General features: G+C 48.6%; 1 protein-coding gene across 2 annotated transcripts in view; it reads right to left on the bottom strand.

Annotated features, from left to right (window-relative positions):
* Neos (nuclear receptor coactivator protein neosin) overlaps positions 1-24068 on the bottom strand; it is a 125025-nt gene that overhangs the window by 62924 nt on the left and 38033 nt on the right. For both annotated transcript variants that reach the window (XM_050195857.3, XM_055063699.2), the window contains one exon: positions 6329-6520. In XM_050195857.3, coding sequence (XP_050051814.1) covers positions 6329-6520 — 192 coding nt within the window. The remainder of the gene's footprint in view (positions 1-6328; positions 6521-24068) is intronic.

Genomic DNA, 24068 nt, shown 5'->3' with positions numbered 1-24068 from the left:
AGTTCTCATTAGTTGCGTGCATAAAGCTTTATTATCAGCTTCGACGCAGAGCACTACTATACGAGCTTCACATTTTCACATCTGATGCAATTTCTCTCAGATTCAACAAATCAGGGGCATTGTATTCAATGCACAGTAGTTTTCAAAGTTTGATGTGACAACTTGCGTGTCAACTCAGGTTTGAAGTACACATCGCCATAGAAAAAGGCTTGTAGATTTTGTTTTCAAAGCAGTACGCCTTTTTTGAATGGAGTCTAGACGAATATATAAATGTACAAAAACTAGCTCATTTGGATTTGTTGACTCGCGGCACCATAGCGAAATTGCATTTTAACCCTTTCGCTGTCACGGACAAACCCGTACGTCATCGCGCTTCCCCCCCACAGTGTCACTGACGTACCGGTACGTTCTCTATCGTGCGTCCAAAATTTCGCGCCTGAGCGCAAAGCTGGCGCTCCTGGATTGGCCACGCCATCTGTTGACTCTTTCTACAAGTTCGTATATTCGCCCCGACCTGTGTTAGTCCATGTATTGAAGAGTATGGTGCGACTGCCACTCCCCACTTTCTCTTTGCTGAGTGGCGCGGTGGCTCTGCGTTCGCTGGCTCATGCGTCGCACGCGTGTGGTTATGGGTTCAAGGGTTGTTCTGCAATCTCCGTTGGTTTGAAGGTTTATATTTTTCTTCTGTTGGTGTGTCTGCTACGGCGTGTCAAGTTCAGGCGCACGTGCCGTTGCCTCTCCAAAAAGGGTGACTCGATTGCTGCTTTCGCTCTCTCGCTGCACCCTCGCTTCCGACTTGCAGCAGTAAACGTAAAGCCCTTCGAACTTTGTTTTAGCCTTTTTTCATCTCCCTCTGTCTTCTTGATCACACAAGGTCCCATTTCTCTCCGTTGTGCAGGCGACTGAAAGCGCATCCTCCCTGCGCGCGGTTACTTTCGGATGGCTCGGCGCGCGGGACCTTCGTCTGCTCATTGGAGCGGTGGCTGAATTCCGATTCAGAATACGAGCCGAGCTCGGATTTAGACTCGGACAGAGTCGCATGCGAGGAAGAGGGTTCCGCATCGTCAGATTCGGATATTGAACGGATTTTATAGTCAGGCTGATGATGATGATGTTTACTAACAACAGCTGCAGAACACTGAAATGTGCATATTGCATTGACTATGTTATTTGTATACCAATCATAATCAAAAATAAATTGCTATGTTCATTCCCTGTTATGCTCGTTCCCTGAAACCAAGCCGACACTGGGGGTGCGTCACGGCCAGAAAGGTCCGACAGCGAAAGGGTTAAACTTCACCATAGTTGCATGGCAACAATAGCTAGGCCTCACAACATACAGCCGGCATCGCAACTGCACCTTAGACAAGATGGCAGATGTGAGAAGCGCTGCCCGGTCGAGTGTGCATTATTAATATCCCCTATTACTTTTACTTACATGGCCGAATATCTAGCATAGGGTTTGGCTCCCACGAGCAGCAAGTTGTCTTTTCGTTGACTTTCATTTCAGTTTTCCTTATTATTTCTACACTTCAATTAAAAGGACAGTTAGCTTCCCCTATGCATTATTTGGCTTTATTGCCTGTTAAGATCATTTGGGTTAAATATTTAAAAAAATTATTACAAAATTGGCAAGAAAGTCATTTTTTTTACATACATGCTAATTATTCTGATGATCATGCAAAGCAAGACCATGCGAGAAACTGTCGAAAAAGTCAACTTCACTATTCTTTACACTGTAAAAAAAGTGGACTTCACTGCACACAATTAGTATACGCTCCCAACGTCCCATGGAAACGATTCTGATGATCATATAAAACAAAATGATGCAAAAAATTTCGGCCAGAAAGGTGAACTCTACTAAGAAAAAAACGAAGTTGCAGATTCGCCCGAAAGGCGAAGCATCGATTGCAACAGCAAACTAATGAACAGCTATGCAAAGTAAGAATAGTAGTTTAATCGACCATATAAATTTGTAAACATAGGCATACTAACTAAATTAACAAGTGCAGTCACGCACACACAAGCAAACATGAATATATCTCACTCGATGACCGCGGAAACTCGCTGTCAAAACGCTGGAGTGAGGAAGCACGGTAGCAGCAGCAAGCAAATTGACCTTTGTGCTGCATCTCGCATCAACGCGAACTAAGCCACGAAAGCACAGCATGCGGCGGACTCTGTCCCCGTTGCAGATGGCTTTCACGATACAGCGGCCCAGCCTGGCGCAAGCGGCGGCTCGAAGTAGAACACGCCCTTACTCCCTACCTTCGCCCTAGGACCCTTGCATGCAACAAATGACAGCGCACTTTCCCCGCTTGCGAGCACGAAATCGAGCCACGATCACCGGCACACCATGGCCCGCTTTCACTCGGCGCATGGCGACGATCTTATCGCCCTTGGACTTTATATGGAACTTCACAGCGATGCCGACAGCAATGGCAGAAATGCGCCTAGAGTGTCCATATAATTGCTATAGCAATTAAAAATTTTGATTGTAATGAAGGTGTGCTTCATTGTACACAAGCAAGTCTATGTTACCAACTTCACTCTTCAACAGCTCCTTACGCCATCTGATGTTAGTTACAACAAGCCCAAAATAAAGCGCACCATCTTAAATAATCGCGGAGAAACACAGAAGCTCAAATTGTCTTCAGGCCTGCACACACACACACACAGACAGAGAGAGAGAGAGAGAGAGCACAGGACAAGCTGGTCCCATTTGTCTTTTTTTCCAAGATTAATGCACTGAACATCTAGCATTTAAAGTGAATAAACACTGTTCATTTCCAATGTGGGTACCAAAGTCAGCTGAAAGGTTTAATTTGTTTCACTTTCAATTAACGGAGCCTAAAAGCAGCAACGAAAAGCCTGCTGTCAGAAAGCAGATATCAGGGAAAATGACACACAGTTGAACGGTATGTTAGTTCAGCTTTCATAAAACTGCTGGACATGTCAGTTGGCAAATGTGATACATAATTCAGTATTGTGCCATGAATTACGGCCATGAAGGTAAATGTTATACACAGCCAGCATATGTTGCGTTCTTTTTGCACACCAGCAAAATTTATGCTGCCCTCTTATTCACATGCTCTATGGTCAGGGTTCTTCCAATGCTGCGCTCCTAGAAAAATGCCGCCCACTCCTCCAGTACATCACCCACCGATCTGGCTAACTGCCCACCATCCCTTTGATGGGGCACTATGCAATTAGAAGGGTCAATTTGGATTCAGTTTTTTTTTTTCCGACATTCCCAGGTGTTTCTTTATGACGTGAGGAAATATTAGAGAAAAATACTAGAAGCAGAAAATCACACGTATCTAGTATGCTGTCGACAAAAACCGGGTAGAAAATCGGGCTTCGGGAGGTGTCATAACACCTCTTTTTGACTAAACACCGTCATTTGGGTACCATCGTAAAGAGGAGAAATCGAAGCCTTAGAAAAATTAAGAACCATACGTGGAAAACTAAAAGCAAAAGAAGCGAGCAAAAAGAGGAAGAACCAACTGGCGTCGTGGTTCGTTACCGCTGCCACATGCACACAGGAAGCACTTATATTGGCTGAAGCAATATGAATCGCTGGCAAACGTTTCGCTTGCGTTTTGACAGTGGCGAGCTGTGCATTTCATTATCCTAATGACATTTGGCAATTACAGTAGGCTGCGTCGTTGGCTTGTATTTTTTTTCTTTTTTAATTAATGCGTCCAAAATGCAAGTTCGTTAAATGTACCATTCAAAATGGCAGAATGGTCTTGTATAAGAAAACAAAGATGAGGGGAAAAAGAAAAGCTTATTTACATGCATTCATCCCAACAATAGCACTGATGATGGGCAGCCACATTTCTCCTCCACCAACAAAGATGACGAGTAAGGCTAGTGATGAGATCCAATGATGCTATGGCACCCTATTCACTTGAATTGCACTTGCTGGAGCAGTGAATGTGGCAGAGCAACGCAGAATTCATCCGTTTTTCAGGTGCTGAAGAAAAGGGCCCTGAACCTCTCTGGCTTCGCAAGCCCACTTTTCAGTACCACACACAGTCAAGTGGCCATGGCGGGAGCCAAGAAGTAGAGCCTCCAATTAATTGTTGTTTCCTCGCAAGCCCACAATACCTGGAAGTAAGCCGCTGTTGCAAGTTAGCGCTAGTTCATAGCTCAGAATACTGGCTGGTGAGTTCGTTGACACCAGAAATTTGGTGATGGCTAAGGTGTGTCCATGAGTGGCATGCCCACATTACTCAGAGCACTGAGAGTGGCAGGAAAGCAAACATCTATCCCCTGTCAAAATCAGCTGCAACACCTGTGTTCAAGCAGTCCCCCATGTTGTTAATCTGGGTCCAAAAGTGGCAGCTAGAAGCAGAACCAAGAGAAGCCCCACTGACACCCACACAGAGCATGACGTGTGTGTCACTGCCAGAACCATCATCAGGAACTACTTAATCTGCTTAGTTCTTGGTACAGTGACAGCTTGTCTACTGACCTAGAAATCCAAGGTCAACGGCACACCACTGAGACAGCGTCCTTGTGAAGGTCCACTTTGCCAAAGATGACAAAACCCGTCATCAGTTGCGTGAACATACCTTATCTTACTCCCAACAGGCAGCCGTTACCCTCTACAAGGAGCTGTTTCCTTATCTTGCGGTGTACTGAAGGCAAATGGGTAGCTAGTTTTAATAGACAGTTTTAGTTTAGCGTACACAATTGATAGCGTACACTATACCCTGTAGTTTAGCGTGCGCTAAGCAGCACACATTTGTTGCAGTTTTAGTTGGCCTGCGAGATCTTTGGATCTCAGAGGCCATATGCCGTCGTTACGGCGATTTCCCGACTTAGCAATAGGTGGTGCTGACATCTCGAATGTTTCTTTCGTTAGGCTTCGACTCGGTCGAAACGAGAAGCGATCTCGAATACACCACAAGGTTATCCATAATACTCTGTCTTCGAAGCAGCCTGAGACTAAGCGAAAGCCACTTACACAATCATTTGCTACGAACGAAGTGCATTTTACAAAAGCAATGCCAAATTCAATTCGAAGCGGGCAGCAGAGACCGCCGCCATGTTTCACGCAAACCATGCAAAGACGCTAACGCTAAATCTGAGAAAGAGCGTGCGTACGCTATAGGTCGTTTAGCGTTCTGCGCATGCGCAGTGACAAACCTCTATTTTATAGCGTACGCAATGGTACAGCATACGCTAAACTAAAGCTGTCTACTGTTCAATTGAGTTTTTTGCTTTGGCAGTTTGCATGTTGTTTTGTGCTGATTTAGATGTTCACAGGCAAATGTACCTCCGATTTGTTTGGCAACTTGCAACACAGTCCTAGCACTGCACAAATTTAAGATGGCCTTTGACTCCAGTGTAAAGTACTACTATAGCTGTAGCATTTTACATCAATAGCTGTATGAACCACACTTAGCCAAATAAGTGTCTGCAGGTGTTTACATAACAGGTATCTGACAGGTGACAGGACAGTTACAGTGAGGCAGAACAGCATACAAGCAAACAGCTCGTGAGCCATCCGGTGCACAATGCAGCACTGGCCTGCCCACTCCCATACACTACGCTCTTAAATGAGTCCGCTAAAAGTTTGTGATCACAGGAGAAAATGCTGGCGGCAGAAAACCAGAGCCCTTGAACTGCGGCGCCAACATGTTGCTATATGACGGTACAAGAGCCAAGGCCACATGGTGCATATGTTGCACCAGGTTACCAGAGGCCAAAGTGCAACTACCTCAGAAAATAAAGAGACGAAAATGTGACCAGCTTCTAAACCTATAGACGTGGCTGCAACCATATCAGGCAGCAAAAAGATGCCGCCTAAGCTGCACATTAACAGATGCAACAGGACACTCAGGTGTGCCATGAAGAGATGGAGGGCACAAAGCACTAGCTAGAGGCAAACCACAAGGCACTCTAACACTATAACACATGTTAATGGCAAAACTATACTGCTAACATTTCAGACATAAAAGAAATTAACATCAAGACTACAGTAATGTGCTTCCTTCAACATCAACTAGAGCATTAGCAAGTAGTGACAGGCCCCGAAGCATCCTCTCCAAGCATACCTTTTTTTTTCAAAGACATTGGAGAGTACTCTGCTTGAAGGACCCAAAAACATACCTGTAGAGCTTTAATCACAGGACTAATACCTCCCAAGAGCTTTGTCATACCTACAGGCCAGACAGAACTCAATGCCCCAAGCCTTAGGAAAAACAAAATTTAGTTCCAAAAATATCCAGTGTGTACCCATTCCACAAAAAAATCTGGATCATGAATTATTTCAAAGTTTTGCATTCATAAGGCAAAGCAAAGGTGGCACAATGACCTGTCGTCCCGACTGTAGCGATCACGTGGAGGAGGTGGTCCTCCCGGGGGTCCTCCTCTTGAGTAATCGTCCCCTCGGTATGGAGGCGCATCCCTGCCATAGCGACTTTCATCTCTTCCAAAGCGCCGATCGGACGAGTAGTCATCTCCACGACGAGGAGGAGAACGATCATACGGCTTACCAGGAGGTGGCCTGCAGATTGAATAGCACACAAACACCTAAGAATAACATGTATTCAGTTAATCTAGAAATGTAAGCAAAACTCCTAGGATACCAAACATCCCACTCATACCAGCATTTGTGATTAGTATACCAAAGAACAACTAGAACTACCGACAATAGCTCTCTATGAGGACCTAAATTTTGACATCACCCAGTTGTGAGAATGACCATGGATGCATTGGAGCAAATTTTGTAGCAGGCAAAATGGTAATTTGCAGCAGGTGCCTCCACTTTTGTAGCAGGCACAGTTTAGCAAACTTATTCAGACTCGGACAAACCAGAGTCTGAGTGCGAGTGAGACCAGCCGAGTATAATTTTGTTGAGTTTGAGTCCTGGTGAGTCTCCCTGCTTAGAATTTTGGCGAGATTCAGTCTGAGTGAGCCCAGCTGAGCAGAATTTTAGAGAGTCTGATGTTGAATTCCAATGGCGGAGTCAGAGCACTGGACTCTGACGTAGAGCAACCCCTCCAAATCCACGAGTGGAACATAACCTGCGCCGCCTGAGCAAGGCAGAAGCGGAACTTCTATCACCGAGTTACCCGGGATACCTTGCGTGTTGTCATTTCCTTCGGCTGTTTGCTCCCAGCATTGCCGCACCGGTCACTTGTCTCTTCAGCGCCGTTCACCTGTTGTTTTCTTTAAAAGTGTGGAATGGATATCTCGCCAAGCGTGCAGCAGCTTTTGCTTCCTCGAGAGTCGTGACTGGTGGCGCCTCCCAGCAGACAAACGTGGTAAAGGAAATACGTCACGCAGAGTTCCGGTCAACTCCGTCGATTTTGGCGGAGCATCTTTTTCTGCTCCACGGAGTGACTCCCACTCTGAATCCACTCCGACTCTCTCATTGGAACACCTTACTCCCGCCCTCACTTTGTCATTGGAACAAACTTGCTCCGAAACGCGCAGAAAAACTTGCTCCGACTCCGCCACTGGAATTCAACATGAGTTCAAGTGAGCCTTAAAAGGGTCCTGAACCACTTTTTATCAGAGTAAAGAAATGCATTTTACATTAAAAGACCATTAAATACTTTAATGCATTCGGGAGAAGCAGAGTTATTGGTAATCAAAGATTGGCTGCGATCCCCTTGGTGGTGCTTCCAGTCCTTCTTCAATGCCTTGCACTGCGAAGGCTACTGCGAAGCAAGGTGGTGCCGACAAAGGTCTGGCGACTAAACATCAATGCGGCGCACAGTTCAAATTTCATCCCCGCGGCGCACAGACGTCACTACTTCGGATTTTGGCACCTACAACTCACCAAACTGCAAGGCAATCCCTCAGTTTACGGTTGAGTTCTTCTACAGTATACCAGATAGCTACGCGTCGCTATTCTTGCACCAAGTGACACGAGTAGCACATTTACTTTTGTACCCCCCCCCCTTATCTTTACAACAATCACCCAATTTCAGAGGGTCGAACAAACCTCACAGTCATGTTCACTCAAGCGAGTACATCAGCAACAGGAACATCAACTAAGCAATGGATACCATACTCAAGACTTGCACCAAAAGGATTTCTAATGTAGCGAGCTTCGACCATGATAGGAACACACCTCGAGGGTGTGCAACTAACAAAGCAGATGACCTATTAGTCAAATGCTGTTCTCTTCAGCAAGCACGCTCATCGCAGCCACGGTATCCACGCTAGGCTGCAGATGCAGCTACATGCAACTGCAGTGGCGAACTATGTGCACGACGGCTCGAGCGCGCACTCGCACTCATTTGCTCCAGTCTGGCCGTGCTATGTGGCACAAGGCAGCTGCGTCCTGCACCACCTTTGCCAACAGATAGTAACCACATCCAAATTGCCCATTTTGTGCTACAGCTCATTACGAAGCGAAGTTTGTCAAGGCATCTAGCCAGGAGTGGCCAGGAGTGAACTCGCACTGGCAAGCGTACGTCTAGTTTGACCTTAAGTTTCGCCTGGTTCGAGGCTAGTTAATGTTCAAAACTAATAGAAATTAGTGAGATCCAACAGCTACAAGACTGATAAGCAGTGTGACCAGTTTCATTCCTACGTGAGCGGTCACACGAGCATTAGCAGTCGACAGTATGATAGTCAAACATCCAGAAGTATGCAATTGCTATAAAAATTCAAAAAGCAGATTTTCACTTACTTCAGACTGTATATTAAACTGTGTCAAAAAATATAAACAGTAACAGCAGGATGAAGCACACTGACCCATACAGCCTACTTTATTGGTGTCAGCTATAGCCAAATAGCAGCCGCCAAAGGAAATCTGCTATATGGCGAAGTATGGCGGCCCGAAATGAGTGAGGAGAAGACTTCTGTTGAAAAAAAGAGTGTTTCAGAAAGAAATTACTTCGTGATCCACTTGTGAGCTCTACGTGCAGTGCTAGACTGCAAAATTTGGTTGAGATGTTAACAGCAGCGTATGCTAACAGCGGACTGTTTTTTCACCAAGGCTAAAGGGTGGCTCAGGACCCCTTCCACGGAAAAAAAAATAGTTTTGTGAGTGAGTACAAGAGAGTTATTTTGCCGACCTATGATCATTTCAACAAAAGCTATCGCTAAAATCTTGGCAAGGGCAGAAACATGAAAAGTTTGTCAAAGCGGTGCGCACCATTCTTTACACGAATGTATCAAGAGAAGACCTAGAACTGAACCGCGCAGCTGCCACGTTACTGCCAGCACAATGCCTAGATATACACTGCATCCTCAAGATCCCTGCTCCTCCTGATTCTCTCTTTCTCGGATGTGTACACATGCACTCTCATGAGTGTGCGTGCGCGCGTGCGCGCGCACACGCACACGCACACACACACACACACACACTAGGTTCATGCGTGTAGCATTAATCCAGAGTTGGCACATCAACGCTCAGTTTATGCATATCCTTAGCCTGCTGGATGTCGTTAGTCAATAAAAGCTTGAGATGGTTAGGGCTTGCTGCACATTAAGACAGACTTTTCGTTGTCCACTAGTTTCTTCACACATCGAGCAGCCCGGATCGTTTCATATTCCTTGAATGGTTCCGGGCTTCAGCTGATTTAAGAAGGTCATGCCCTTAAGTGTTTTTAAATATATCTTGCATGTGCAACACCAAGCGTTTTTTCACTGAACATTCAAAGCAGTCGCAAATTGCACTATATTCAAACCTGACTGTATCAAACCTGTTTCCTCCAACTTATCCCTTATATTGATCGATTTCTCAACACCATGAAGTTACAATGAGAATATACAAGGGGCTGTGAAAAAGTTCCCGGAATGGTGGTTCAGCATGCTAATGTTACGACCTATGGCAATGATTACCTAATCACCTTCAAAGTATGATCCTTGTGCACACACACACTTGCTCCGTCACTCCACTGTTTACATTGAACAAAAATAGTAGTCACTGACAATATTGTTACAGGGAGAATCTATGTAGAGAGGATATACAAGGGAAGGCACAGAATGCTGCAGCAATGGTAGGGATAGAATGTGCACACCAGATAGCAGCACGGTCATTGTCGTCATCGTCAAAGCCTCAACCACATGATCGCTGCCTGTGAAATTACCCGCAAGCGGCAGAAAGACCGCCCTGGTGTAATTAGGACTCTGGTCGAGTGGTATAGTTTAAAGCAAGAGACATGGACTACAGTAAATGGTCATTAATTCGAATTCCACTGGGATGATGCTACGAAAATTCGAACTAATGAAAGTCAGAAAAAAGATCACTCGGTTGAGGTGCGTATTTAGTCAGACGTAGCGTGAGAGTACGCGCGCACACACTACGGCCAGATACATTGGCGCGGCCAACGTAGCCGGACGTGGCCAATGCAGTCCGGCGTGCCCGACATCGAAATGGCTCTTGCTTCATCCACACGTTTGTCGCGCCGACCCACAATGCATGGCACAGAGAAGAAAGGTGCCCTTGCCGCTTCGTCGTCGTACACTGACAGCTGTTTCAAGCGGTGCGCGGGTTGAGGGTCGTTCTGTGCATGCTCCGAAGAGAGCAGCTGACACCGCGCGCATCAAAGTCTAGAGGGGACAGCATTTCGGCTGGTGCAGTGCAAGCAGCGTAGCATGATGGCCCACAAGTGACACGCGCTGAAAACGTCAGACTATGAACATGCCTTTGCGCCACTGACGCTCGCCGCAAGAACAAAATCTGTGCTCTAAAATGAACTCGCGAAACACACCACCACCTGCTGCAACGTTGGTCTCCGTTGTACTCTCACAGCTGCACTAGCTGCATGCTGCTGAGTTCCACTATACGTATAGGTAGCGTCTAAACATGTATCCTAGCGATGCTTTCCTTTGAGTAACAGCCATGAATCTCAGGCTATTGCTTTTTGGTAGCGCGAGCACCGATAAAAGTGACGGCAGCCATGTTTTAGACATTAATTGTTGCCGCTTCTAGGCAGAACGCCTCGTAGAGAAAGAGCACGGTCTTCAAGAAGTAATGTGAAAAAAAAAAAAAAAAGACATGCAGCGTCACGTCAACATTTTATTTTGAAGGTCTTGAGACAAATAGAAAACAGACTTGCGACAATGGCGCTGGCCATGCCTGGCCAGCTGCAAACGTGTCTCTCTCCATTCAGGCCTAAACATAGGGCCGCGGATGGAATGAGCAATGCTGCGCAGCCCGCATGGCGACATCGGCATTGCCAACGTGCTCCCACACATTAGAACTCTCCCCATCCACGATGGTGTGGAGTTCATCGATGGTGGTGCGGATTTCAGTGTGAATTAGCGGGAAATGTGTTACATACTGCTTTCAATATATATTGTTGGATGGACCGCAGTGGCTACTTCCAATTATCAAAAATTTCAAATTAACAAGCTGTGAATTAATGAGCTTTTACAGTATGTCACTCGTGGTTATTGCAGATGCTGACTTAGGGCACATTCACACTTGCGAGTCACAGAGGTCGTGCGATCGTCAGTCGTCTGCGACCAAGCAGCGGCTCGACAACACCGATGTTCACATTTGCTAGGGCCACCTCAGTGACCTGTGGATCGCCTTTTTGTTCGAAACGAGCTCTTTCAGGAAGGGCGCCATTCGCTCTCTTGCGGGCGTTTCGTCTGATATGAACTCGTCTCCCGTATTCGAGCTCGGTGTACTCTAGTCCCTTGCTGTTCATGATGTACCACGACGACCTGAGTGAAGAGGAGGATGTCGTGGTGGTTTTGATGTGCACCGCGGCGGTACAGGCACTTCAAGCACCTAGGAAGAGAAAAGGCGGCGGTGGTGGGTCCGCCTGTGCCTCCATGTGCGGGAAGTGGCCAGGCGTCTCGTGCGCTACTTCTAGGGCATCGCCGATTGGTTTAGCGGTTTGTGACTTGCAGTCGTAAGGCTGGAAAATCGAGCAGCGTGCGACTGGCCTGCAACAGTTGCTTTTCGACCAATGTGGCCATCTGCGACCAGAACGGTCACATGACCTCTGCGACTCGCAAGTGTGAAGGGGCCCTTAGGGTTAAGCTGAGTGATTTCGTAAGTCACATTAGTGATTTTGCATGAGACGCGGCAAGGCACACGCCGTGAGAACATTAATCTAGAAAGGATTGCAGTTGGCAGTGCATCCAACTCGTTATGAGCTCCATTTCGTGTCAATTTCGCTGCAGTTGCTGCAAAGAACTTCCAGCTTCACGGCAATGCCGTACTCCCGCAAGTGCCGCTCGATGGACACCGCTCCGCGGCACATTCAGCAACCAGCAACTTTCATTAAACAGTTTACCATGTCGAGGTTGACAATGGTGTACGTTGTTGTCGACGCACTTTCCAGACGGGGCTCACTTGTTAGGCACTTCACCTTGCGCTCTTTTGCTGAAACTGAGGAGAGTTCCGCTGTTTTTTCCTGTGTTTGTTGCTCGATCTGATCTTGGTCCGCCGCCGTGAGATACGCAGTGTTAATCCTCGCGCGGCCCGGTTGAGTGCGCATCTCCGTAGCACACGCGCCTGTGATGACCGCCGCCCCGCAATCTGTTACCGTGGTGTCCGCTGTATAGTCACGGTCCACCGTCAATATCGCAAGTGGCACCTACGTTTTCTGTCGCTCAGGCCGAGCGCCAACGCCGTCTGCCGCTTTCGGGACGGCTGTCACCGCAGCGGTCCCGATCGCCCCTTCCCGTTGTGTTGCCCCCAACTTCTTGGTTGCACCGCTGTTCCGCGGCGTCTGCAAGTCCGCCGGTCTGACAAGGTCGTCAGACACTGTCACTTCTAGTTTTGATACATCTTTTCTCTGCACCATGCGCTTTCTTCGACGCTTCCTGAATTTATGCACTGTACAGAATTTCCGTGTACGGCTTGGCATCTCGACTGATCACGACCACGCTGAGCGATGGTTTAGGCAAAACAGCGTCGCCAACGCGCAGTGCTTCCGCGCTCCAATCAGAAGGCTTTATATGACCACGTGATGGTCACGGACCAACAGGATGGTGGGACTGCCTCTCTTGTTCTTGCCTGGTGGCTCCCTTCTCAAGCAACTTTGAATGTTCATTTTCGGCGGGAAAGGGAGCAGGGACACAGGGTTCCATACAATAATTACTAGAGGGAACTCTGGCGCTAGTATCTATGGGAGCTGCAACAAGAACGGTTGTACACCCGCATGAAAATTATGGGAAGTACATGGATTTGCCTAAACTTCGTTTTTTTTTGGCTTCAAATGGCTTTGTGACTTTGTTATGTAGTCATTTTCAACAATGTACTGCATAATAAATAATTAAATAAACATCATTAAAATTGTCCGACGGCAGGATTTGAACACAGGAACTCTAGAACAGAAGCCTGTTATTGAAACCATTAAGCCACGGACGCTTGTAACGACAAGCGAGTGCAACGCCCTTATGTATTTATCGCAGGCATGCCAGTGCCTTGAGATGCTTGGCACGTTTCGATTTGGCCACCTGGACAAGCTCAATCGTTGCAATTAATAGCAAGTGTGCGTGTTGGCGGTGTCTTCTGCACTTCGAAGAGTATAGATTGTGTTAAAATTTACAATAAGATTTACAGTCGCCGACCGATTTTCCGGACTCCAAAAATTCGGACATGCTCGATTATTCGGTCTGCTTCGCAGCACCGCCATTCACCCCATAGACCATAATGTATAACAACTGCCGAAAGTTCGGACACCTTGCAACCTCTCGTCTGATTTTTCGGACATTCCTTGAGCCAACTCGATCGAGAGCACCATGCACCGACTCTGACCGGTGCATGGTTCGACTTGCTGAACGTCATTTTTGTTTTGAACGGAGCCTCATTGCTGCCTCACAAAGTGGCGCTACTGGAAATCCCCGCACATCATCATCGTTTCTGCCTGGTTTGATAGAGTGGCTCTACAGCAGTTCCCGTTTCAGCTTGAGTAAGCCATGTCAAGACAATCCAGAAGCTGATTTGTTTCTTCGCGCACGACGCTGCGAGTAGGCCACGTTTTTCGTTTGTGCGACTGGTGTGCACTGTGCCTTCTGTGCAACGCGGCATACGGAAACATCGCGTCAAGTGTCTAATGGTGCCGACAGTGCCCGCGCAGACTGCGCTGGGAAATGCCGGCAAGCGGGTGCCGGGAGACCTAAGATTTGTCGCTTTCCGATGTGCTACCAAATAACGCGGAAAACGTTCTGCCGAGACCTGCGCAGTGGTTGCATTGCGATTCCGGACACCGTCTCATTTGACAGTTTCACAGGTGCTGACACTGCTGTACTGACATGCGCAGAACTCGACGACGACGAGATCATTTGTCAAGTTTCTGCTGCACCGCCGGACGATGACTCTGAGTCGGAAGATGACGCACCATGTCTACGCTGCCGTCGCATGCGGAGCGTGTACAAGCAATCAAGGCACGTCCACGCTAGCGGCAAACATGCCGTAACGGCGAACCGGTCATCGGCGCCGTAGAAATGTCTGCCACGCGAGAGGTGTCCAAAGCAGACGGAAGTTCTGCCGGAGCACCGCCCGCCACACGAAGGACGGGCCAATCGACGACCACGAAGATGCACGCCTCCACCACCGGCGTGGCAACCATATTTTGCTTCTACTCCAAGCAAAATAATTTCCGCCAGATAAAGTGATGCGCAAATTGTACATTTTATGAAACACGATATCCACTCTCAAATGTTAAACACGAACGAGAGCTCAGATACTTGTCGAGCACGGCTGCAGTGCGCGGCTATACCGACGGCAGACGACCGGCTTGGCTGTGCTCACATCGCAGCCGGCGATGGTGCCGCTAATTTGAATGCATTTTCTTCTTTGTGTATTATTATTGCGAACAGTGACAATATCGGTAAAAAAATACTGCAGCTTGTAAGTGTCAGTGATTCATCACGAAGCGCCGTCAGCCTTGGCTTTGAAGCGAAGAGAAGGCCTAGCGACGATATCGGCGCCGCCGAGCGATCAGCCGCGGTAAGGCTACCGTCGGTGCCAGAGTCTGTCGCTGATTGGCTACTTCACTGTACGGCTGCCGCACAGATGGGTCCCAGTCCCATGCTCTCTACGGCAAAGAAAACTTGCCGTTCGCTAGCAAAACCGCCGTCGCACGGCGGTAGGCTCGTTGCGTCGTCCTCAATTTAAGTAGAACCCTTTTCGTAAGCCTCCAGGTTTCTGCCCCATACGTGAGTACTGGTAAGACACAGCTATTATACATTTTTTTCTTGAGGGATAGTGGCAACCTGCTGTTCATGATTTGAGAATGCCTGACAAACGCACCCCAGCCCATTCTTATTCTTCTGGTTATTTCAGTCTCATGATCCGGATCCGTGGTCACTACCTGCCCTAAGTAGATGTATTCCCTTACCACTTCCAGTGCCTCGCTACCTATTGTAAATTGCTGCTCTCTTCCGAGACTGTTAAACATTACTTTAGTTTTCTGCAGATTAATTTTTAGACCCACTCATCTGCTTTGCCTCTCCAGGTCAGTGAGCATGCATTGCAATTGGTCCCCTGAGGTACTAAGCAAGGCAATATCATCAGCGAATCGCAAGTTACTAAGGTACTATTCTCCATTAACTTTTATCCCCAATTCTTCCCAATCCAGGTCTCTGAATACCTCCTGTAAACACGCTGTGAATAGCATTGGAGAGATCGTATCTCCCTGCCTGACGCCTTTCTTTATTGGGATTTTGTTGCTTTCTTTATGGAGGACTACGGTAGCTGTGGCGCCGCTATCTTTCAGTATTTTTACATACGGCTCGTCTACACCCCGATTCTGTAATGCCTCCATGACTGCTGAGGTTTCCACTGAATCAAACGCTTTCTCGTAATCAATGAAAGCTATATATAAGGGTTGGTTATATTCCGCACATTTCTCTATCACCATAGCATGGTGGTCATCAACTGCCAAACTGGCATCCATAAAGATCATTTCGGCGACTTGCCAGAGAGCGTTGTGGCATCATGCATGCGAGGACTCGCATCGTGCCGAAGCTCAGATAAGAAAGCTCAGGTTCTTGAGCTTAGTGCACTCTGCAAGGATGTGTGCTAAAGTGCCTTTTGACCGTCTGCAAAAAGGGCATGAAGTGTAATGCTCTGTTGGTAACATCTTGTGCAAGAGCACCGGATGCGCTAGCGACCCCGCTTGCATGCGTCGCATGATCGTTTGCTGCATTCGGCTGAGCTGCGGATGCGGACGGGGAAGCCTACATCTGCCGCTTCTGTACATTTGCGTGATTTCTTTGTAACTTGTCACGGGGTGCGGTAGCTCTGGCTCGTCCTCGGCCCGGATTGACAGTTCTCGGGCATAGTGGTCGGTGAGTGCGTTGCCTTCCACTTGCGAGTGAGCCGGAACCCACACGAGCTCAACGGCCCGTCCCGGTGATTTGCATTTGGTGAGGATCGCTAGTGCCGCGGGAGAGATGTTCCCCTTGCGGTAGCTCGCGTAGGCGGTCTGGGAGTCTGTGACAACGGTCCTCACTCCCGGTTGTGCGAGTGCGAGGGGCACGGCCACTTCTGCTTCGGCTTCATTCGTCGTCCGTATCGACGTGCCTGTGACCAATTTATCGATGGTGGTGACGACCGCCGTTGCTCTGGTTCCGTTCTTGGGAAGCAAGGCGTCCGCGTAGAGAACCTCGGGGTCCTCTTCCAGCTGTCGAGCCTGTGCCTTGGCCCGCGCAGAGCGTCTCTCGTTGTTCCTCCCTGGCTGCATGTTCCGGGGGAGGGGCTTGGTCTTAATAATGTCTTTCCACGTTGTGGGGAGCAGCTGCATTGTCGGTTGCTGTTCAATTTGCCATCCTATCTTGCGTAGGACGGCCCGACCGGGCTCTGTCCGGCTCAGCCTTACTCTCTGGTGGGATAGGTGTGCTTCCACAAGCTCTTCCACCGTGTTGTGGGCACCCATCTCCAGCAGCTTCTGCGTTGACGAGTAGACTGGGATGCCCATGGCGAGTTTGACTGCTTTCCTTATCGTCGTGTTCAGCGTCTCGCGGTTCACCTTCGCAAGCTGAAGGTACGGGGCAGGGTACGTTACGCATGACACAACGAATGCCTGCACCAGGCGCAGTGCGCCTTCTTATTTGATTCCTCTGTTCCAGTTGGTGACTCTTCGGATCATGCTCAGGACTTGCTCTGATGTTGTCTTGATTTTGTTGACGGCTGCGTGCGCCTTGCCGTCGCTGCGCAAGAGCAGGCCCAGTATCCGGACCTGCTGCCTTGGTTTGATCCCTGTGCCGTCGATGGTGATGATTATGTTCGGCGGCGGCTCTTTCTTTGGTCTTCCGGGCTGTACCATGAGCAGCTCCGATTTCTGTGGAGCGCAGCTCAAGCCGCAGGTCGTGGCATACTCGTGGACGGCCGTTGCCGCTCTCTGCAGGGCTTCCTCCGCCCAGGCATCGGACCCCGCGCGGTTCGTCCACACCGTTATATCGTCGGCATAGAACGTGTGGTCCACGCACTCGATCTGATTGAGTAGTTCGGGCAGGGGCAGGAGTGCTAGGTTGAAAAGCAGAGGCGATAGGACAGACCCCTGTGGGGTACCCCTGTCTCCGAGCTCCACAGGCTCTGACCGTTCATTTCCTATCCGGATAGTTGCTTTTCTATTGGTTAGGAAATCTTTAATATAGCCGTAGGTCTTGCGGCCACACCCCGTCGAAGGCCCCTTTGAGGTCCAAAGCCAGTATACCCCGGGGCGCGTGCCTCGTTGCTCTTTTAATCACCAGTTCGTGTAATTGGATCAGGACGTCTTGGGTGCTCAGGTGCTGGCAGAATCCATACATGGTCGCCGGCATCTGATTTGTCTTGTCCAGGTGTGCTTGAAGTCTTCCGAGAACCATGCGTTCCATGACCTTGCCCACACAGGACATGAGCGAGATAGGGCGCATGTCCTCGACCGTCAGAGGTTTGCCGGGTTTAGGTATGAACCGTACCTCGGCCTCTTTCTATTCTGCGGGCAACTTCGAGCTTTCCCAGGTTCTGTTGATGTGATGCAGGAGCCGGCGTGCTGCCGCATCACTCATGTTATTGAGCAGCTTGTAGGTAATGGCGTCCGTTCCGGGTGCGCTCGTCTTATTACTCTCGTCTATGGCTGTTAATAACTCCGTGATGGTGAACGGTTCATCCAATGCCGGATTTTCCGGTCCCCCGTACTCCTCCGGTATCGGAAATCGCCCTCTCTCCGTCTTGAGGTAGATCGCCTTGAGGTCTTCAATGAGCCTTTGGCCGTTGCCATCGTAAGCGTTCAGAACTTTGGTGAGGTTGCGGTTGGTTGCGGTCTTGCTGCTCAACATGTCGATCAGGTGTCTGAGCAGGCACCAGGTCTTGCGCGCTGACAGCTTTCCCTGCAGCCCGTCGCATGTACTCATCCAGTTCTCTCGGCACAGCTTGGTTGCGTATTCAGCGATCTGTTTATTGAGGAGCGCGATGCGTTTGACGAGCTTCTTGTTTCGACGTTGACGCTTCCATCTTCGCGTGAGCGAGTGCCGTGCCTCCCACATGTGTGCTAGTTTGGCGTCGACGAAGGGCGTCTGCATCATTGTCACAACTTCTTGAGTAAATCTGTCGTGCGTGATCTTTTGTTCTCGCGCCCATTCTGCGTACGTTTGATGTCTGCCCTCCTCTGCGTTTTCTCCGGAGGTCTCGTTTTCTTCGTCCGTGTGCTTGCGCATTCGGTCCCAGTCGGTGATCCGGGCTTTGCCGAGGGCTGCCCGGTACCTTGATCCCTTGATCGTTACACTTATGATGCTGTGGTCGGAGCCCAGGTCTACGTCTTCGTTCCGCCAGGCCACTACTAGGGAGCCCGCCATCCACGACAGGTCCGGGGTGGTGTCCCTGTTGACGCTGTTTCCCCTTCGGGTGACGACGCCCGGTTCATTAAGGAACACTATTTCGTGGTCCTCCATTGCCTTTGCTAGAGCCTTGCCTCGTTTAGATTGGTATTTGTAACCCCATGTAGTGTGAGGGGCGTTGAAGTCGCCTAGGACCAGGAGCGGCCTGTTCCCCGCCAACCTGGCTCACTGTTGTTTCAAAGTCGTACTGCCTTTGTGACGGCCTGCAGTATGCGCTCATCACTAACAGGTTTCCGGCACTGCCAATAGTCCTTGTCTGAACCTCGACCAGCGTGTGTTCGCAGCCCTTTTGCCCCGTGAGGTGCTGGGTGGCTGCTATGTTGGTGCGCACCAGTAACGCCGTCCCACCTTCCGTTGGATCCGTGTAGGTCACGTAACTCGGGAGTCTGGGTCTGCCGTGTGTCTCTTGTAACGCGATCATATCCGGTTTCTGGTCGAGCCCATCTATGTGAAGTTGTAACTCGGCTTCCTTGGTGCGGATGCCCCTGCAATTCCACTGGTAAATGATCGTTGTTTCCCCCCTGCGGATTTGCTTTTTACTGTTCGGCGTCTGGGCCATCTTCCTTTGACGTTTTGATGCGACCGCGCCTGTACGCAATCGATTCCTTGACTTTATTGGCGCGTTCTTTCCTTAACGCTACGAACTTGTTCTTCATGGTTATCGTCGCAGTCTTCGCCGCCAGTCGTTCGTGCTTGACTGACAGGATCTTTATTTGACCCTCGAAGACCTCTAACCTGGCATTCATATTGCGGAGATTCTCATTGATTTGACTGATGGCTGCGAGTATCGCTGCCAGTTTGCCATCTTGCAGCGGTTGCTTTTGTTGATGTGACGTCTGCGGTGCCGCTGCTGCCGTCTTGCAGTCAGCGGTGGCTTCAGCGTCCATCGCTTCTTGAACATCCAATGCTTGTTGCATGGGCTGCGCCTCTCCTCTCTGCTCTTGGCGGGGCGAGAGGGGGTCCCTCCGCGGCACCTTGCGTTTCTTGTTGGCGTCCTCGGACGCCATGCTCGTTATGGTTATTTTAGTCGCTGAGCTGCCGCTACCTAGCGCATCTATTTTACTCATGAGTGCTCTGATCTGCACATTCTGTTCCTGAATCTGGGCATTTTGCCTTTCGATTAGTCTTTTAAGTTGTGTACATTCGCCGCACTCTTGGCGTGTTGCGGCGTTTTGGTTAGAGGGGGGAGGTGGGATAGGGTTGAGGGGTGGAGACCCTGTCGTTCCCTAGAGCGACAGAAGACCTGTTGGTCCAGCCCACCTTTTTCTATCGAACGTGACACAAAGAAGTCTGCGCTGGCACGCGACAGGGATCTGCTGTTGACTACGGTGTGTGGCATTCGGAATGCGAAGAAGTTGCTCGGCAGCGATTCTGTGACCACAAAGAGACGTCAGCTACGAGGTTCCGACTTTTCGCCATCGTTGCCTCCGTTGTTGCCAAAGTGTCGGCTAGCAACAGTGATGAGGATGACACGGATAGCGACAGCACGGCCGATTCAGGCGTGACAGTGGCAGAAGCTGCACGTTACGTCAGCCTCATGAATGCAATCGTCGCGACGAGAACAGCGCCCCACAATGCAAAAGGCGCCCCACCACTTCTACAGCGCTACCGCACGCGTCCACGGAGAATACGTAACGCTAACAAGGAATCTGCCATGCGAGTGTTTGCCGAGAAAAGGGGGCTGGCTGAAAACCTGCCTCGCAACTTCAGTAAGTTTGAGGCCGCTGTCTTCGCTGCTAGGCCGCCGTGGCATCAAACGAAAATAACACTTTTGTCGCACGAAGTGAATAAATACTGCATGTTTTTTTCCCCTTTCATCGCACTTCCTCCGAGTTCCATTTTTGACAGGTAAGTGGTCGATCTCATGCTATTTCGGTTAAACAGTACTACTGATTAGCACATACTTTTTCCGAGCTCCAGCCAACTACGGTTTAACGAGGTTTCACTGTACAATGACTGCAGTGCCACAGTTCCCTCTAGTAATTATTGTATGAAACTCTATGAGCAGGAAGGACACGCTTTCGAACGAGACCAAAATGGTGCCGCTCCTTTGATCAGTTTCGAAACTGTCAGCGGCGCAAGATGGGGCAGTTTTGGTGCGTCTTGCAGACGAAAATGAGCGTCTCGCGTGACAAATACGGCGTTCTTTTGCCCAAGGACACGTGATTTCACGTTAACTTTTTGTCAACAAGCCCGTGATGATGTCTAGATTGCGAAAATAACAAAACTTAAAAATAGGCTTTTTAGCTATTTTTTCCGTCTCCAAGACCTGTGTACCCCCTTAAGCGAGGTACAGATGATTACAAGTTACCCACCTCAGTAGCCATGCTTTTCCCCCTCAACTTGTTCACCGAGCAATTGGGGCTAAGTCCGCCTTCACTGGCTTTGTATCATGATGTGGTGTCATTTCGTCTACTTCTGGCGTCCTCCAGCCAGCACATGAAGCATCTCCAAATTCTGTGCTAGCCACCTGGATGTCAACACCCAGTGACAGCTATCGAAGCAGTATGCGTTGCGTGCGTTCAGTCACAGCGCCATGAATGTCCAGTATTCCTGTAAACGCAGGCGAGCTTGGCATTTTGACCAATGAATAGAGGCGTGAATGTGAGCAGCCTGCACAGTGCAGCAACCTGGTGGCGCAGAGCTTGACCAGCTAAACACAGACCTAATATTGCCGTAACCAAGTATAAAACATTTTAAACATTTAAAAGGCATGTTCACACTTACACCACTGCCGAAAGTTTACACCAGCAATAAAGTAGAACACACTTGGTTAGTGCTATATTATCTCTGTGTTTGGCTGAGCTCTGTGCCACTTCGTGGCTGCACCCTGCAGGCCACTTACATTTGCAGCTACGCCCATTCGACAAAACGGCCAGTGCATCTGCATTTATCAGAAAACCGAACAGGCCAAAACTCTATTGTGGTAATGCCTTGGTGTTAAGTGACGGCCGCAAGCATGTAGGACCTGGCGCTGATCGGATATCAACTGCCGATGTGCTGCAGCTACTCCATTCGCCTGTTGCCTTGCAGAAGAACAAGTCATCAACCACTACATTTGCAGCCCACAACACAATAAGGTCAATTCATGGTTCTCACAAAAAGAAATGTCAAGACCTACACTAGACCAACCAACACAAGACCAACCGCATGCAGCTTGCATCAACGTGAAAAACATTGTAACACAAGAAGACAACACTTGCTGTGTGCCGTAAGTGCCCAAGTGTGGTGATAAATTGTCGTGTATTCTTTTTTGTAGAAACAAATTAGCCAACATTCAAACTATTACGAAGATTTGTTTGCCATGAAGTTGGAAAAATTATCGATGATGTAACGTGGGTAGCCAATAAGGATAGCCTGCCCGACTGACATCACACACGCCTGCTATGCCTATACTAGGTGACGGGGCAGCTGAAAACACAGGGGAGTGGTGTCACTGCAATCAGTAGCAATGCGCATTTGTAAAACCTTATAAATTACATGCTTTACATGAGGCACTTAAATGTGCTCCGGCGCGGTTGAGGCGCTATTGGCGGTTTCCCACGACGCGATGCGGAGCGCTGATTGGCCGGAGCAGCGGGTTCAAAACACGCGGGCTAAAGGGCGCCTGCAATTGGCTGCTGCGCTAGCGGCGGCGGCTCCCTTTGATGCCGCGCAAGCGTTGTTGTTGCCCCTTGCTCCATCCGCCTCAACAGACGCCTGCTTGCGAGCTGCTCATCGCCTTGCGTTATCTTCCCAATTATTTTCACAGCGTTTTTTTTTTTTCACTAGTTCTTTGCTACACGCGATGCCGGCAACGAAGCTCAAGAAAGTGCAAATGTTCGGTGCACGGAACCGCGATATGCGACTTGTACGAGCATCGATCTTCCGCAGTAAATGTCGACTGCATAGACGCTTTCAACAGCGGAACTGTGCTGTTGGCTGTCGCCAGTCGAAAATCCGACACATTGAGTGTGCCTGGAGCCGCAAGAGCAAATTAGAAGAACCGCTCTTCAAATTTGTGCGCCGTTTTTTTTTTTTTTTCATTCTGTTCCTGAATGACTTTGCCAGGGGGTAACAAGCTTCTTTTTTTGAAAGCTGGTGCAGTTAATTTTTAATCTGGAGTTAATTTTTGATGAATGTGGTCATTAATGACTACATCAACTTCACAGTTGTGTTAAAATTTTTTGGAGGGAAAATTAAAGAAAAGGGCTTTGTAGCCCCCTGGGATATCTATCAAGGGATCATCACAGTGAATTTCAGCTTCCTACGATGTTCTGGCATTTCTCCAGACTCTTCCTCAGGCATATACATGAACCATTTAGTTAGACCTCAATAACTCTGGAGCTAATAAACACATCTTCATGAAACATTGCAGTTCATCATAGTTAGGTGGTGTAAACGTACCCTGAAAGTTTCATCCGGATATCTTAAAAAATAAAAAAGTTCTGTCTCCAGGGTAGCCTCTCCCCTTAATGATCAGAAAGATCTACCTTAACGACTGATTATGTTTGTACAAAATCATTCCAAGTCCCTTTAATGTATATAACTTGCAAAGTTGAAGTACGGATGAGTTGGTATAACAAACGTGCTAGAAGAAAGTGCACTGAATCCCGTAATATAAAAGAAGAGGAACACACTAACGTCAGCAGCATCGCCGGCATTCTCTTGTCAAGCGCGAACAATCACACTGGCACTGAGCTCGATAGGGAAGGAAAGCTTTCACAAATGCACCACCAAGATACAGTGTACTCCCAGCGAGGTTGTGCTCATTGCTAACTTTCCCCTTCTTTCTGTATATCACTGCTCGAATGGACTTAGGTAGTCGCTGCCACTGCATTATGACCTCGCGTAGCAGCGATGAGCTAAGGGTAGAGTCTCTAGCTCTCTCTCCCCCTTATTTAGAGTGCTGTCAGTTAAGCATCAACGTGATTACAGTCACCATGATCTTGAGCAAGACGATCCACGCTTTTCAGCAGGCATTATTTATTTATTTATTTATTTAAAATACTTTCAGGGCCCAAAGGCACTACAGAAAGGAGTGGGGAAGAAATGGCAAGGCGTGCAGCAAACAAACAAACAGAAGTATTACAAGGCGTCTTGTAAAGCGATCTTGAACTGGTGGTCATCAGCAATGCTGGCGATTGTGGAGGGAAGGTGGTTCCATGCGACACTTGTTCTAGGAACAAAAGAGTCATTACACAATTTTGTGCGACAAGAAGGTAGCCCCACCTTGAAGCGATGATCGGTCCTTGAAGATATGTAATGAGGTGGTTGGAACAAAACGTCCTTCATCTCGTTGTTATAATAATAGATTTTATGAAAAA

Source organism: Dermacentor andersoni, chromosome 1, assembly GCF_023375885.2.
Source record: "Dermacentor andersoni chromosome 1, qqDerAnde1_hic_scaffold, whole genome shotgun sequence".
In the NCBI taxonomy this organism is placed as follows: Eukaryota; Metazoa; Arthropoda; class Arachnida; order Ixodida; family Ixodidae; genus Dermacentor; species Dermacentor andersoni.
This window is presented reverse-complemented; position numbering and strand designations above follow the sequence as displayed.